The 17,724-nt window shown below is 37.6% G+C and overlaps 1 protein-coding gene across 1 annotated transcript in view; it reads right to left on the bottom strand.

The window, feature by feature from the left end:
- The window catches only part of LOC5570293 (hemicentin-1), a 409,353-nt gene that overhangs the window by 16,805 nt on the left and 374,824 nt on the right, over positions 1-17,724 (bottom strand). The window contains exons 14-16 of the mRNA XM_021853033.1: positions 11,733-11,856; positions 11,293-11,534; positions 10,023-10,213 (exon numbers count right to left, since the gene is read on the bottom strand). Of these exons, the coding sequence (XP_021708725.1) occupies positions 10,023-10,213; positions 11,293-11,534; positions 11,733-11,856 (557 nt within the window). The remainder of the gene's footprint in view (positions 1-10,022; positions 10,214-11,292; positions 11,535-11,732; positions 11,857-17,724) is intronic.

Below are 17,724 nucleotides of genomic sequence, written 5' to 3' on the forward strand. Positions count from 1 at the left end.
TATTCTCTCCTCTATCGCTCTCTTTCGATTATAACAGTGCAATACTAAAGCTTCTGGGATATTTTTCACTATAGACGTAAGAAAATGTTTCGATAGCATTTCGTACAAAAAAAAAAAAACGCGGCAGAAAAGTTATTGATCGAAGAGAAAGTAAACAAAGGGATACTCTACATGTAACTTATGTCCTTTTCAAATGTAACGCGAGAATTACCAAAAAAATCTCTCACTAAATAACTATGTAAGTGCTAATAAAGTACACTCAACTGAGGAGCAGATTCTGATGTTATGCCAAAAAGAAGAAGAGAACGTTTTTCAATAAGGGAAATTTGAAACGTTGGTCCTCTCTGAATTACGTCAATATTATGATGATGTCAAAATTATATCTCAAAATTCTTGATCTGAACCGTAAACCATAGACAAATTGATTACTATTTTACAACTGTTTGTTATGTTATCCTTTAGAATCAAGATAATGTCAACTTATCTTTAGCAGAAAAAAAGAATCAGAAAATCACAACTTCATCAATGTCCATCAGCATACGTGATTGATTTTCTATAACAACAAAATAACCAACAAAAATTTAAAATGACACATCAAAATTCTCCACTATTTAAAAACATAAAGTGCAAACAATTGCTCAGAATTCAAAACAGTAAGGAATTACAGAAAAGCCTTAACTTCGACACTTTTCATTCGGAAATATTGTAGAGCTTATTCTTCGTCGATCTTGAAAGATACTTTTCCAGTTCTTCCGAACGTTTAGAGTTCCTAGAAAGGCTTGACAATACTTTTCAACACCATCTGCACTCAGTGACATAATTTAGAGCAGCATGCTGCTTTTGCCGAAATCTTCATGCAGTTGCACACCGTCTATCGTCGCTCTTATCAGTCTTGTGAGCTTCCCGAGAAAGCTGTTCTTGTCCATGGTCCTCCATAGCTCTACGCGGTCAGTACCCAAGCAACCAGAAGTTCGGATAAAAGGGCATGTTTTGGCTTAATCAGCTTACTTTTTAAGTAATTAACCGGACTTTACAGTTTATATAAAGTTCGTTTAAGTTTGATGTTTACCTTCAAGTACAAAATAAGTTCAATTCGAACTTGTTCTGAACTTTCAAGTTGTTGATGAGTTCATGAGTTACTCTTTTGAGAATCAAGTTCATTTAATATCCGCAGTGATCTCTTAATCAGCGAGAAAGTTTCAATGAAACTAGATTTATACCAAAAGTAAACTACGGAGTTCACTGCTTAAGTACAATCCGAACTATTGGTTGCTTGGGTACTGTCGTATGCTGCTTGAAAATCAATTAACATGTGATGCGTTGGAACCTGATATTCCCGAATATTTTTTGGAGAATTTGCCGTACTGTAAAGATTTTGTCCAATGTCGAGCGGCCGTCCACGAAACTAGCTTAATTACTCCCACACACGGGGTCCACATAGCCGTAGCGGTAAACGCGCAGCTATTCAGGTCGAGGATCTTTTCGTAATGGAAATTTTCTCGATTCCCAGGGCATAGAGTATCTTCGTACCTGCCACACGATATACACATGCAAAAATGGTCAATCGGCAAAGAAAGCTCTCAGTTAATAACTGTGGAAGTGCTCATAAGAACACTAATCTAAGAAGCAGGCTTTGTTCCAGTTGGGACGTGACGCCAGAAAAGAAGAAGAAGACACTTCGAAAAAGTCATATAATTTTGTGTCATATAAAACCGACATGTAAAAAAACCGACCGAGTAAAATGACGCAAAATTACTTCTGATTTTATATTTCACTCGTGGTTTTGTGAGCAAATGTAGCTATTTTACTAGTGTTCATGTTGTGTGCTGTAAACATTCCCCGCTCATTTCTTCGGACACTGATTGTAGATACTTATACCTATTTCAACAATATCACTGTTCGACAAAAAAAGTCGATATGAATGCACAGAGACCGGACAACCCGGGCTTGAAAGTATAAAAATAAACAAAAATAATGGCGTTTTCAGAATGTTCGTGTCTGCCCCAGGTCATTTTTAAAATATACTTGAACTTTTTGCATTTTTTATTTAAAAATCTAATCTAATCAATAAACCGACACAGTGTTTTATATTCAGGACAGGGGAATTCATGTGCCATATAATGTTTTCAACTTTAAATACAATATGAAGAGTTGTAGTTTGCAGGGAGCCCTCCCCCCTTTTTTGTACCCTCCCCATTTTTAAAGTATCGCAAATGATGGAATATTTGATATACAGGGGGTTGTCGAAATAACTGGGACAGGCAAAAAATAGGGGCCAACTTTGGAATGCTGTAACTTTGACAAAAATTGACCGATTTCAATTCTTTAAGAAGTAATGGACGGGTCAACTAATCTAGTTTTGAGGTGCATCCACGGAGATGAACTATGACCACCGGATACCGGTGATAATCCGGATTTCCGGAAGCATGTCTTATGCAGTAAAATTTTGACGTGTTTTTAGCAAAGGTCTCGGCTAAAAAATCAAAATTTTACTACACATGAAGATAGAAGATCTAATTCTGAAGCGATTGGTGCTCCAAGTATTAATATTGGTCCAGAAACAACCAATACATGGCCATTTCCCCGGAATCGGTGCCGGTAGTGGATCCGAATTGGGATCAAACAATTTATTCACTCAAAATATGTCGCGCAATATTGTTTTCTCCCTAGCTTATCATAAAATACCCTATTATAAGTTGAAAATGAGTCTTGTACAGATTTGGCCACTCATGGCACCGCCCAGTGCCCCGGGGGAACCTTGCATAGGGGACATTTCGATTTTGACACCAAAGCATATCATGCGACGGCTCATTCTTCATGTCTTGTCATAAATAGGGCAACTGTAGACTAAACACTTAAAACTCTTCATTCACTTTTATTTGGATTTAAAATCTGTCAAGTTAAGTTCTTCGCACTGAAATAATAATCACATCAAAGATTTGACTAGAAAGAAAAAAATCTCTTGCCTCATAGGGGAATTGGTGGTAAAATAAACACCTTAAAGACATCGTTTTGCTTCTAATAGAAAAAAGAGGAATTTATACAGTTCGAACGCACAACACCAAATTGAGGGATGTTATCTAGAGCAGCGACACGAATTCAGGCAAAGATATGTAAATGGAAAAATGAACAGCAGTTGGTGGTAGAACGAATATCATGCAAAATAGGGGAAGTGGTGGCAAAATGAACAGGGGTGGTCAAATGACCACAGTGCCTGTTATCGAGAAAAAAAAAACAAATTTGATTGAATTTTTATCACACACGGACGATTTAGAGCATAAATCGGAGTGTTCGGGTTGATACGGAGGTCAATTAATGTGAAAATATTAACGAAAACTTAGATTTTAGAAAACCACGTTTGAAAATTAGAACTGACGTAACTTTTAGCTCGGGAGTTTTGAGGGTTTTCAGTGAGGTAAATAGCGTTATGATATGATGTCAAATCTGATACATTTAAAGTTGATTTTGAATGGGTTACAGTCATCAATAACTATATTTTCAGGAACGCAATGAAAATTTTCAAAAATGTTTGTTAAACTCACGATTTTTTTCAATGCCCGTATCAACTTGATCACTCTTATTTATGCTCTAAATCGCCCATGCTTAATAAAAATTAATTGAAATTAGTTTTTCCTCGATAAAAGGCACGGTATTCATTTTACCATCGCTGTTCATTTTACTTCCACTTCCCCTACATGTTTTGTTTACTCCTAAGGCGTGTGACGTTTCACCCACGTTCTGCGATGGATTATGCCATCGTTCGAGTAATTTTAAGTAATTATACTGTAAAATCAAGTCAAGCGACAAAATACTGCTGGTCATGTCTCCAAACAGAACTGATGTGAAACATGTTTACGTCATTGTGGATTTAAAATAATTCAAATTTCAATTTGTGTCATGATCAATTACGCCAGTATCGACAACTGCGTCATCTACAAAAATGAGATTTTTTTTAGTGTGATTGCTATATTGTTAAAGGCAAAAGGAAGACGTACTTCTTAAATATATTGTTTTTAACTAGGAATTTAATTCTCGAAAAAAAAAACTGAAAATACGAAATGTAATGCCTCCAAACAAATTGCGAAGCTTGTTTTCCGTTACCTACCTCATAAATTCAGCTACATAGGATTAGGCTCGGTAACAGAGGCCACTCCCTGAGTCAAGCGGACAGTCAAGCGTACAGCGACATCTTTGTCAAATTAGAAGTGTGAGTTGGGCAATAAACCTTTTCCTGCATTAAATTAACCGTATAATTAAACGATAAAGCATTCTGCCTTTAATTTGCGTCGAGATAAATTACTTCAGATAGTACTCTCATCATGAAGTCCACCAAGGAGACGGAAAGAAATATCGAATGCGGTGTTGATGTTGGCAAAGTCCCGGGATACTTCCTCGTATTCGGAAAAGCAGTAAACCGTCGAGAGGACAAAGTCCGAAATGGTGGTAACCAAAGAAAATGAAGAAGATGTAGGAAACTTCCACAAACGGAGACCAGTGGTATTTCCGTATCACTTTGTCACTCGTACAGTCCATAAAATAAATTTTCACGATAAATATACTTTACGGTTTAATTTATTCACCGCAGGCAAATGCCCTGATGGGAAAAGTGTATTACGTATAATACATCTCTTTCGAGGTATGGCACACCACTGAGGCCCCGAAGCAAAAGGCTAAGAAATACCACTCCAAAGAGACAAAGTGGTTTTTAAAACAATCAACTCGAAATTGTGGAAAGTTGCCAAGCTTCAGAGTGCGGTTTACCATTGTAGTACACAATGCGGTAGCGTTATGTTGCCAACGTACAAGCGCAAGCAGTCCTTCGTATGAACGACTGCCAATTTATGGTAGAGCTATGCTGGAAAGGTGGCAGATTACGGCATTCATGGTTAATTATTGTGAAGGTGCAACAATGTCTGAACTCGGATGTAATTGAATACAATGCTTATGCGTTGTCAAAAAGAGGATGACAAGGAAGTATACAACATTGAATTGTTGGCTTGGAAAAGCAAAATTTTACGGAATTTAAAACACGATATTATTCCACTCAAGCTGGCATACTTCCTGCTCTTATCAATTTGTAATATTAGGGCTGTTCATTTTTTTTTTAAAAATATGAAGATCCTATCTCCCATATATTTATAACCATCCTTACAATAAAAATAGCGTTTTGTGAAATTTTCAGCTTTCTAGGTGGTGATTTATAGGTGACCCAGAGTCGATGTAGGTTTATGTGAAAATTACTATGGAGAAATTTTCATCCTTACACGTTAATTCTGGAATGTAAGTACAAATTTATCATCCCATAGTAGTTTGTACTTACGTAACATTACTAACGTGCATGCAACATTTTTCAAAATTTCTCCATAGTAATTTCCATATTAATCTAGATTGTCTTTGGTCCACCTTTAAATCACCACATACAAAGCTAAAAATTTCACATAACACAATTTTTATGGTAAGAACAGTAACAAAGATATGGGAGATTGTATTTTGAAACATTTTTAAATTTTAAATCGCCCCGTTGTAATATATACCTGAACCAAATAAAACGCTCGAACTTGAAAGTGTTTGAGTAAAATTTGATTTCCAATGTAAACATTGATCTTAAATTTGAAATTTCTTCGGAAAATGACGTTTGAGAAAGGATATCAATCAAATTAATTGCAGGATCTAAAAAGAGGCAAGGGGGGGAGCGGTTCAAAGACGCCCTAAACATATAATAGCCCCCTAGAAACTTAAATTTTTAATGTGACACTGTATTTTACTTCTATTAGTTTTCATAATTTGGCATTAAAATTTGTTCAAACTGACACTTGTATCTACGAACTTCAGGCTTTTCAAAACATCATTGGCTGAACAACTACTGAAATACTAAACATATACTTTGCAATTGGATTAGAGGAACAAATTGATGTGAAATTTTCGAAAAAAACGTCTTCTCGGTGAGAATAGAACTCTTGACCCATGCTCACTAGCAGGCGTTGCAGAATTCGCTCTCATTTGAGAATGAAGCACGATCAAAGCAAGCAAAGAAAAACATCCCATCTGTTGCGGTCCACGATCGTCATTGTATCGCAAGGTGTAACAAGTCTGATAAATGGAAGCAGCGAGCGAGAGCCCCAACGAGAGAGCGATGATAAAATCCATTTTTCTCGCTTGTTTACCGTTGGGGATAGGTGTTTTTTTTACTGGCAAGATAAACAATCCACGAACTTCCAATAACAACAGTGTCCCCCAGGCTTGAAGCATGTTTAGAGGGGTTTTATCATGCACTACTATCCCCCCAATCTGATCAAACTTGTAGCAGTATACGATAAACAGTCTTTCATAATGTGCAGCATGTTATGATAGTTACAGAGAGCGATACGTGAGAGATTCTCTCAATTTTCTCAGGATTCAATCCCTGCTCACTAGATAGGGCGCGTTACCTCTACACCACGAGAGGACTCATCTCATGGACGCAAAAATAAGAGCAGTAAAAATACATCATCTTCATCATCACAGTCAAAAAACTCACCATCTGAGAACTGTGATTTCCGATCCCGGTTCAACAATAAGCGTAAGTACCTAATAAAATAACACAGCGTAACAAAAATGACATTTGTGTGTGTCTCAAGAATCAAATTTTGTAGATTTTGGGTTTCTGTATCAGATGTCATTCTCAGAAATGTTCTAGCACATCAAAATGTTTAGCTACAGGTAGTCAAAGTTGTATAAAACACTGTTATCGTTGATGTTTACATGAAATTTAAAGTATGATTCAATAAAAATTCTTGTGATCTAATCCACCGAACACAGTGCCGTAGCGTGCGGTTGGCCAGGTTGGCACCCGCCAAGGGCGCCAGCCTTTGGGGGGCGCTAAAATGCATTAAACGAGCTAGAGATTTATTCAATTAGAGCTCCTCTCAGAACATTTTCTTTTTACACGGCTTTTTTCACACGCCTTTCAAAATTAACACGGTACTTTTTTTGCACGGAATTCGGAATCAACACCGATTTTTTTTATCTTATTTACATGAATTTTGGAATTACAACGACATCTTTTTTTCTTATACACACGGATTTTAGAATTAACACGGTTCTTTTTACACGGATTCTAGAATAAACACGGTTTGCAAGGTGAGTTTTGGGAGGATTTCTTTTATAAACTTCTGAGCAGCTCGTCAAAATATTCAAAAAATATTAACTTTCACAGAAACCAGAACAACATTTTCAGAGAATTCCATGTCAGTGAAAAACAAGCACGAGCTTGGAAGAATAAATTTTTTTTCCTAGTATGGACACGATTGATAATTGTTTATTTCTTTTTTTCGAAAATTTTTGATTATGTGGAGATGATATAGCACTAATAAATTTTAAATCACTTTTCACCTGTTGGGTGTTCTAGAACTGTTGCAGTCTTACTCTAGTGAATTACTTAAACAAACATCACTAAGAACAGGCTATTGAGTGAAAAGTGTTTAAAAAATCACATCGAATTCTGCGATTGTCTCTATCGCTTTTTATTAATCAATAGAATAATTTCCAATTTTTTACATGTTACTATTTAGGAATTGAAGTTCTTAACAATATTTCGTCGAAACAAAAAAAATATTTTTTGATTTAACTTTATTTAAAGGATTTGGTGAATTTGCTTCCATTTATTGGGAGGCTCTTGGAAAAACAACTAAAAAAAATGTTTTGAGGAGGAGTTGTTATGCAAATTCAACATAAGGTTTCTAAAAGCCTCTGCAATTATTTTTGATACCAATGTATAAACATTGTATTCAAGACATTTATAAATTAAAACAAATGGTCCAACGATTTGAAGAAGAATTTCTTAGTTGTTTCTGCAGATGCACCTCATGAATTTTCTTGTGTTTACTTCAGAGCATCTTTTAGATAATCTTCAACAGTTCTAAAGAAGGACTATCGTGTACACCTTCCATTTATAATTACAAAATATTTAAATGTACTCTGAACAAGTGAATACTTAAGTGTCAACATGATTTTATTTTGTTGATTTCGATAATAATTTCAAAAGAGTCTTCAATGGCTATTGAAATTTATCCCAAGTAACCATGCTGCTGAAGCTGCAATTGAATCGTGTAATCGGTATGAGTAAAGATAGCATTACTGTATAACTACAGTTGAAACTAATTTAGAGTGAGGAAGAGCACCTCATGAGCCATATTGATGTTATAATTTATAACATTAAATTGACATACATGGAGCCCTTCCCACTCTAAATCAACTTTACATGGGAAGTTTTACGAAAATCACTTACAAACTTGCATTATGAAAACGAAATTGACTTGGGGGCGCCCAAAGGGAGGTTCGCCAAGGGCGCCGTGAGGCCACGCTACGGCTCTGACCGAACATACCATATATGACTTTAGCCACAGAGAACAGACGTTCATCTTGAATGGTCAGCGTGTGTAAAGCTTTGTACTGGTCATTTCAAAGTATGTCGTTATGCTCCTGTTTCGCGGCGCTGTCATCAGAATATAAGAGCTTCAATTTCGCCGCTTTTTACACTTTGGCGCTAGTGTCACCAAGAAAAAATGCCACTTGTCGCTAGCGTTGCTTTGTGTGCCAATGTCTGTTAACATTCACTAGTGCCATCGTGTGGTCGAAACGAGTTTGTATGTCGCGCTGTCTGCGTTGGCGGCGCTGATGATTTTAACGGAATTTTGTTCGAGCCTCCATGTCTGTTCTCTGTGCTTTAGCTTCCATTTCAGATGTAATTTGGTTGAAATTCCACGACTAAATTTAGATTACAACGATTTTTCTAACATGCTCGCAGTCTCCACGCAAAACTCTTCGTTTCTCTTATATGGTAAAATACAATACTTTTCAAAACCATCAAAACTATCTTTTGAGGATCAAAAGTATTATGAACTTTGTTGATAATAATTGTTATACACATGAAGTTTGAGTTCTGTGGCAAATTAGACGCATAAATTGCCATACAAGCTGACAAACTTGCATGCAAGTTGGATGACATAGTCTAATTTTGCATTTTCAACAGTCAATATCTCAAAAACTTGAGGTGGTATGATATTTTTGAAAACGGCAATGGATTCAGCAACCCTTAATTTAATTTCGCGCCTTAGGACCGAACATACCCATTTTGCCTACAACTTTGATGGCAGATCCTTCCGTCAAGAGTGTGAACAATGCGGTGTACACAACTCAGCAGAACATATAATATGTCACTGCCCTCTATACGAACACCACAGAAGAACCAATAACATTTCCGAAAGCATCTGCGATGCCCTCGCAAACGACCTTCATTGACGGCCTATATTTGCTTTTTTATAGAAGCCTGACTCTACTCCCGTGCGTAACGGTTCTACAACCTGAACCCAACTCCATCCACTTCAGAGAATGCCTAGGATTGCACAAGTCCCATCCAACAAACTGGAGTTACGCTACGCAGCCACACCATCGTTTCAATCAACCTGCAAGAATCTTCACGAATACACGACCGGTGTGATCCCCGAAAGATTCCGATCCGGGTAAGGCCTATCCAACAACAAAATCATCACTCTCAACCACGCCAACGCAACGATCCTTTCTCTATTTTCTCGGTTGCAGAAGTCGTCGGCCCAGCACAGGCGAACGTATCCCTTTTTTCATAAGTAATGTACATCGTCCAACGTTAAAAACCCACCCCATAGTTGAGCTTAAGGCCTGACCCCTCTGGCCATCCTTATTTACTCTTTTTTCGTGAACTGTCTATCTGGCATTCTCGGTCAGGTGAAGTACCTACTAGCCGGTTAAAAAATCCTGACTATGCTGCATCTTCTACGTCTGCTAAACGTTCCAGTACAAAATAAGAACAACTCACCCGAGTCAGATTTCGAATCTCCCAACGGTGTCACCCTAGTGGTCATTGTAGGATTTAAACCTTATTAATGAAGTTGAGAAATTGTAAGCTGAAAAATCGTTTGACTCGGATCGGATGTTTGGGGAATCTCTATTTGGCATATGCTCCACTGCTAATAGTAATAAAATAACCATTCAATCGATTTACTCACAATTTGTTTGCTAGGCTTAAACGAATAATGATGTACTTCATTGTTCGATCCGGTCAGCGAAGCCAGACTGGATCCATCACAATGGCGCTCCTCATCGTGGAGCAAGTGCTCACCGCCGTTTCGGTGAATGAGACGCGCTGAAGGACTCCGAAATAAAGGCGTCGGAAGAGTGGTTTTTGGTGGTCTTCGCTCTGTGAATGAAAAAGTTTTTTTTAGTATAGTGAGCAAATACGATGGCATAAAGTTTTAAAAAACATTATTTTTCAGCAAAAAACATGTTTTTCATTATTATCTTAAATCAAATAAAAAAAGAGTTTCAGTTTTAATTACCAATTAAGCGCTTTTCCTGACCAAACATGGAAAGGTTCAATACGTATATAATAAAAAATGGCGTCTTATTTTGGAACTATAGACTTATATTGTTTGAAGGACAATAAATAAATGTGTTTTATAGTTGTGTTTGCAATTTTTCAAAATTGTGTTTTTTTTTTAATATGTTAACCCTTTGTTAAATTATGCAAAATATGATTTTGAAATTCATGATCTCGGTTTAGGCATTCTAGATTTAATTTAACGTAGTCATGAACATCTAAAAGTTTTGAAAATTTATTAACGAACAACTTTCACATTATACGACAAACGACCTCTTCGATAGAGACATCAACATTAGTGAAATTACCTCCATCAGGCTGCAGTAATGTTTGCTAATTGTGGCTTGTAGGGTAAGTAATGATGGTCTCTTTATGAACAAGGTGACATGCTATTCCCATTACAGCGGAGCTGATTGTGAATAAAACCACCTCTCTTAGTGTCGTAGAAAGCCCTTCTTGAGGTGATTATCCAATCATAAACAAAGGGATAATTAAAACGTACTCATGTAATAACCGTTGACGAAATGATATTCATCAGAATGTGGTTCGTTTTCTGATTTTATAACGAAGGTTATTCGGTTTTGAAATGCTTCTTCCACAGACAAACAGACGTAACACTTAGAACAAATTTCCTCAAAATCCATCGCCCAGTTTACACCCGCATCATCTGGTGAGCATGTTGCAAGACCGGCAGATGGCGGTAGTGTAGAACGTCAAACGCGAAGAAAAACGATGCGCGCGCCTCTGGTTGTGAGATTTGTAACATAGCGAATTTGAAATGATCGGTAAATGAGTGGTCGATGGAAATTTCGTCAGTGTTACGTCTGTTTGTCTGTGCTTCTTCTATGAATCAACTCAAAGTCGATGCAATCAGGTTTATCCATAGAGAAAATGCTTACCGTACTGATTGGGTATAACGTCCGGATCAGTTTCATCCCCATCCGGTGGTTCTCCCGGCATTTGTGGACTTCGTCGCCCGAGAGTCCCACTTCCGTCCACCAGTGGCGTCTGGATACCATTGGGGTCATGGGTCTGATGATGATGGTGGTGATGATGGTGTGCAGATGAATCAATTTGGCAGTCTATCGGGGTCGAGGTGAGATGTGCGTTTTTGGCAGACTTTAGCTTCTTGGAGGAATTCCTGAAACGACAACGATAAACATTGTGGTAAAGGCGCACCGGAAATGATTACCAGCACCCAGGAAAGTAACATAAACAAGATGAACGATAATGCGCTGTAATAATAAACACACTCAGCCCATGGACCAGAGTACGGAATATGCCGGCTGGGCCACGAGAGAAAGTGCTCGTTATCTTGTATGTACTTTCCGAAACTTACTTGCTAGCATGTCGTCGATATATGGTGACCAGCACGATGCAGACTACGGCAAACAGAATCGCTACCGTAAGTGTTAATGCGGCTAATACTGGCGATAAAGGAACATTCATAACGTTGGATACACCTATAAATCACGGAAAATATAAACGTATTATCTTTGGGCCTTTTTACTCGCTTTCTCTTGACTCATTCACCCGGGCCATACTCTCATGACATGCAAGACCTCTACATATATTCCTCTATACGAAGCGGAGATGCATCAAACTAGGGCTGTGCGATGTTGGGACAATACAATGGTAGAAGAATGGTTTCTTAGTAAAAAGTTAAAACTTGTTCTGATATTGTGGATTACAACTGCTATAAAAAACTTTCCATATTTGTAACTCCTTCAAGATTTTGTCTCTTTTAAGGATCATGTCTGGCTGAACTTAATTTAAAATTCTTGAATTGAAAAAAATACATGACTTTTGTGATCTGATACCGAAAGAAACAAAAATCTAGTTTTTCAATGTTCGGCAAACTGCCGTTATACGCATAATTGTCCCATGTTCTTAAGCATGCAATCGAGAAAAACGCGTTTAAAGATTTGAGCTCATTTAGGCCTCGTATTGACCAGGTGTGTGGTAAATTAAATTAAAATCTTTACAATAGTATAAATAATAGCGTGTTCATTAGAGTCAAGAGATTGTGTTACTGGAAACAAGTAAATTTAGCTACGAAATTCAAAGTGGGGCTGTTATGCTTAGAAATACGGGGTTTTGGTGAATTTCTACGCATAAGAGTCCCACTGATAGTAGAGACCAATTATGTGCTAAGCATACTGCTGTAGATGACCGTCCTTACATAGAGATTGTACCGAACGTAGAGGACGTATATCGTCAAGACTATATTAAGGCACCTAATGAAGGCTCAAGTGACATGTGCCAAACGGAGCCACGTGTGGGGAAGTGAAGAAATACGATTTTATAGTTTGGGATGGAAAGCAAAGTTTTCTGTATGTGTGGTAATCAGAAAATGTATGAGTTAGTGAAAGAAAGAGTGGATGAGTAAGTTAGAGAGTTTATAAGATGTAATCAATTCCTATATCGACTCTTGCAGCTGCAGTCTTGACAGACACTCATCTGCGAATTCAAGGTTATTCTGCGAAGTAAATATTTAATTCAAAATTCACGACACAAATCTTCACAAGATTTGACATTTTCTTGGACTTGGTTTGCAAAATCATGATAATTTGCGATGTATTAAGTTTTAGAAACCGCCAACATATTTGCCACTTGCACTGAAGAACCACACAGTTAAAATAATGAAGATTACACGTCATGTAAACTTCATTCATGCGATGTAAACATGTCGTCATGTAAATTTAAGTCTAAATTCATGTAATAATGTGTTATATGTCATGTAACCACACAGGCAGTGGTGCATTTGAACGCGTTCAGTTCGCGTTCCAGTTCAGTTTATTGAACGGGAGATCAAGTAGGCTTGCTCATTGTTCAGTTCAAAAATTTGAACCCTCGAGAGCAGAAAAGTGAACGCAGATTGTTTTGACACATTTCACGCCATCTCACCATGCTAATGTTGATTTTAAGGAGCTCAAAGTAAGAAAAAACACATTGATTTATGATAAAATTGAATGTATCATCAATTCAAGAAATGTTTCCCAGGTAAAACATTAAATTCATGCTTCAGTTACAATTGTAATGATTTGAGATCTGAACGGGCCGTTCGAGAGCAGCGGCATGCTCTGGCTCGAAAGTTCAAAGTTTACTGCGTTCTCGTGCAAAAATTGAACTTGCTCCGTTCATTTTTGGCTCGCTTTCAGTTCAAAATGCATCACTGCACACAGGATCCTGCTGGATTACATGATATATGATTGAAGTTTACATGACATAACATGTAAATATTTATGATATTCCACGCTCCAATTATGTGCATTATATGTCTCAGAAATTTACACGTTTCATTCGAACTGTGCAGTATCCGGAATAACCTAGTATGTGGCCAGGTCATCCACCTCTTGAACTATTCTTCTTTTGACTTGATTTGCAAATTCATGAAGTTCGATATGTCGCAAGATAGGTCTCAGAACTGCCAATGTAATGGCCACTTCCTCTGGGAAACAGGGTATCCAGAACAACCTGGCATGTTATCAAGTCATCCAAGAACGTTTGAATTACCCTTCTTTAGCCTTGATTTGGGAACTTATGAAGTTAAATGTTGCCAGCTAGGTTTCAGAACCGACAATTTAGTGGCCATTTCCCCCAGGGAACCGGGAATTCGGAACAATCCGACGTCAAGTCATTCAAATACATCAGAACCACCTTTAGATTTGATTTGCAAATTCATGAAACTTTATGTGCCGCAAGCCAGGTTTCAGATTCGCCAATATAATGGCCACTTCCACCAGTGAACCGGTATTCGGAACAACCCAGCATGTGGCAAAGCCATCCAAAAACGGTCGAACCATTTTTATTTAGACTTGGTTTGCTAAATCATGAAGTTGAATTGTCGCAAGCCATGGACTCGAAATTAAAGTGATAACTGATTCTTCAAGTGGGATTACTTCAGTACTCCCCGCGATGAATCGAAAATTACGGTAAATTTCTAATCGATGACCGCGATTCCAAATACTAGAAGAATTTTGTGATTGATCCTGAAAATTCAACTGAAATTCATTGAAAAACGGATGGGGAATAATATTTTGATATTGAAAATTTCAATCAAATTTGACGTTAGGCGCGCATGAATGATGAATGCATCCCGATAATACAAATACATAAAACAGGTTGTTTTCCTCATGGGATGTAGAGCCAACGTAAGAAGATATTCAAAACGATTTTCCCAAACACCAGCTAATTAAAAACTGCTCACTGAATATTTTGTTCGAGATCAGGGCAACGAATTATATAGTGTGACAGTTATGCGTAGAAATACAGTAGTGGGAAAGTTATGCGTGGAAATTCAACAATGGGACAAATTGACTTGGGTTGCTTTTCATTGAGTTTCCGATCAAAGTTATTTTTTGGTGAGTGTTTTCTACAACTATACGTAAAAATAAACTGTTTGATGATAAAAACTAAAAATCCACAAAAAGTAACATGGGACAATTATGCGTATAACGGCAGCACAGTAATCAATTAAATTAAAACTCCGACGATATTTTGTATCAGAACTTGTTTTTTGTTGCTTTTAATATGGGCAGTTGAAAGCCAATAAAGGCAAATAACAAAATTAGAATGATCCTGAAATCCGTAGTTACGTGTATCAATTTGGCCATTTCATTTGTTCTGCACGGATAAAAATCTAATTCCCACACCATGATTTACAAGTCATGAAATTCATAAATTGGTTAGGCCATGATATCAGGACGACAAATCATGGTTCCTTGAGCCGAATTGAATCGAAGGATCAAATTTAGCTATCTTATGCTGAATTATCTATATTATTAATGTGAGAAAAAAATTTTTTTGGGTCTTGAAAAATTGATTTTTAAGCGTAGCAAACAGGTGAAACAACTTTGAACATATGTAAATGAATTAGGCAGCTTCGGGCTGCCAATCTCGTTAATGATGATAATTATAATAAAAATATAATTTAAGACTATTTAACCATTCGTCAATCGCTCAAAAAAAGTTACACCAGCGGTCGTATCGTGTACTGGATACACGCGGAGCAATTTTGTTTGCTAACCTAAACCTGGGCAAGATAGAGTATTGATGTCTTCGGCAAATTTGCAAAATGCATAATCACTAGCACCGTGTTGTGGAAGAATTCCTAAGCAAACGGCACATCACATGTTTAGTCCTTGATGTACTAAACAGTTTTGCTGAAGACATCAACTTACTATAATTTCTCTATCCTGAGATTGCAGCGATCAAAATACAGCATGCTCACTAGCGCCATCTGGCAGTAGAATTTCAGGTTAGTTGGCATATAATATGTTGGTCCATGACCTACTAAACAATTTTGTCGAAGACCGCACATTTCTAGGTTATCAGGATCCTGAGATATCTGTGATCGAAAAATTTCATGCTTACTAGCGCCAACTGGTGGCAGAGTTCCGAAACAACCGTCTATCACATGTTAGTCCTTGGCCTATTGAACAAATTTGCCAAAGGCACCATCTTGCTAAAATATCCAGATCCTGAGATAATAGGGTCCTAAAGCCCTGTCCCAATTTTAGTACCAAGTGCTTAAGTTTAGGCCAAAAACACATGTTTATTCAATTTTTAAATGCTTTTCGTTGGTTTCCCGCCCAAAAAATATTGTTTTCTGATGTTTGATATTTTTCCAAAATGCTCCGCGTGTACTCAGTACACGATGCGACCGCTCGTGTGACGGGCCCGGTAAAAAAAAATTACACGAGCGGTCGCACTGAATTGGAGAATTTGAATATGAAGTAGTAGGTGAAATGGTGGTAAAATGAACAGGGGTGGTAAAATGAACACCGTGCCTTTTACAGAGAGAAAACAAATTTCAATGATTTTCTATCACGTACGGACGATTAAGAGCATAAATTGGAGTGATCGGGTTGATGCGAAGGTAAATTGATGTGAAAATATCATCGTAAACTAAGATTTTAGAAAATCACGTTTGAAAATTAGAACTGACTAACTTCTAGCTCGGAAATCTTGAGGTTTTTCAGTGAGGTGAATATCGTTATGATATGATGTCAAATCTGATATCTTTGGATTTATTTTTGAATGCACAATCCTTAATAATATATTTTCGGGAATGCAACAAAAATTTTCCAAAATAATTGTTTTGCTCACGTTTTTTGCATGCTGTTCATTTTACCACCAAAAGCTGTTCATTTTACCCACATAGTGCAGGTAAAATTAACATGCATTATTTTGGGTTTTGTGCAACGTAAGAATTATATCACAATCACACGACGCGACGCGAGACAGGACACAACACTTATGGTTCTTACAAACGTTAAAAGGACATATAAATTACCTTTTTTAACGACCGGTTTCGGGCTTGATGCTGCCCATCATCAGGACGATGTCCAACTGATTGTATAGAAGGAAAACGCACATATACAGCTTCATACTTGGCTAAGTACACGTCGAATGTAGGGGAGTAAAATCATTTGATTTTTCGTCTGGTCAGGTAAAATAGGGGTGATGTTATTGGGGCTTCATCTTCGTTCATCAATGGTTGCTCAGCAGTAGCGATGTACATCGATTCCCAAGCATTCAAATGCGAAGTCTTCCTCACAGGTTTCAAGAGCTTCGCATTATCCCAGTCAACGGAATGATTGAGTTCCACTGTATGTACTGCAACGCTTGACTCATTTGTTCTGCCGTTTTCAGTGGCATTCTTATATTCTCTCAAACGTGTTTTGAATTTTCGGCGAGTTTGGCCGATGTATACCGCAGGACAGCTTTTGCACGGAATTTGGTAAATCCCCGACAAATCTTCCTTCGGTACTTTGTCCTTCAAGCAACAAAGGCGGTCTTTAAGAGTGTTGGTACTCTTGTACACTGTCTGGAAGCCATGTTGCTTAAGGGTGTTCTTAATCCCATTGGTCACCTTCGGGTAGAAGGGTAAACTAATCCTTCGGATATCCTCTCTCTCTGCTTCAAAAGCTGTCCTGCGGTATACATCGGCCAAACTCGCCGAAAATTCAAAACACGTTTGAGAGAACATAAGAATGCCACTGAAAACGGCAGAACAAATGAGTCAAGCGTTGCAGTACATACAGTGGAACTCAATCATTCCGTTGACTGGGATAATGCGAAGCTCTTGAAACCTGTGAGGAAGACTTCGCATTTGAATGCTTGGGAATCGATGTACATCGCTACTGCTGAGCAACCATTGATGAACGAAGATGAAGCCCCAATAACATCACCCCTATTTTACCTGACCAGACGAAAAATCAAATGATTTTACTCCCCTACATTCGACGTGTACTTAGCCAAGTATGAAGCTGTATATGTGCGTTTTCCTTCTATACAATCAGTTGGACATCGTCCTGATGATGGGC

The sequence above is a fragment of the Aedes aegypti genome, chromosome 1, assembly GCF_002204515.2.
Source record: "Aedes aegypti strain LVP_AGWG chromosome 1, AaegL5.0 Primary Assembly, whole genome shotgun sequence".
Classification (NCBI taxonomy): domain Eukaryota; kingdom Metazoa; phylum Arthropoda; class Insecta; order Diptera; family Culicidae; genus Aedes; species Aedes aegypti.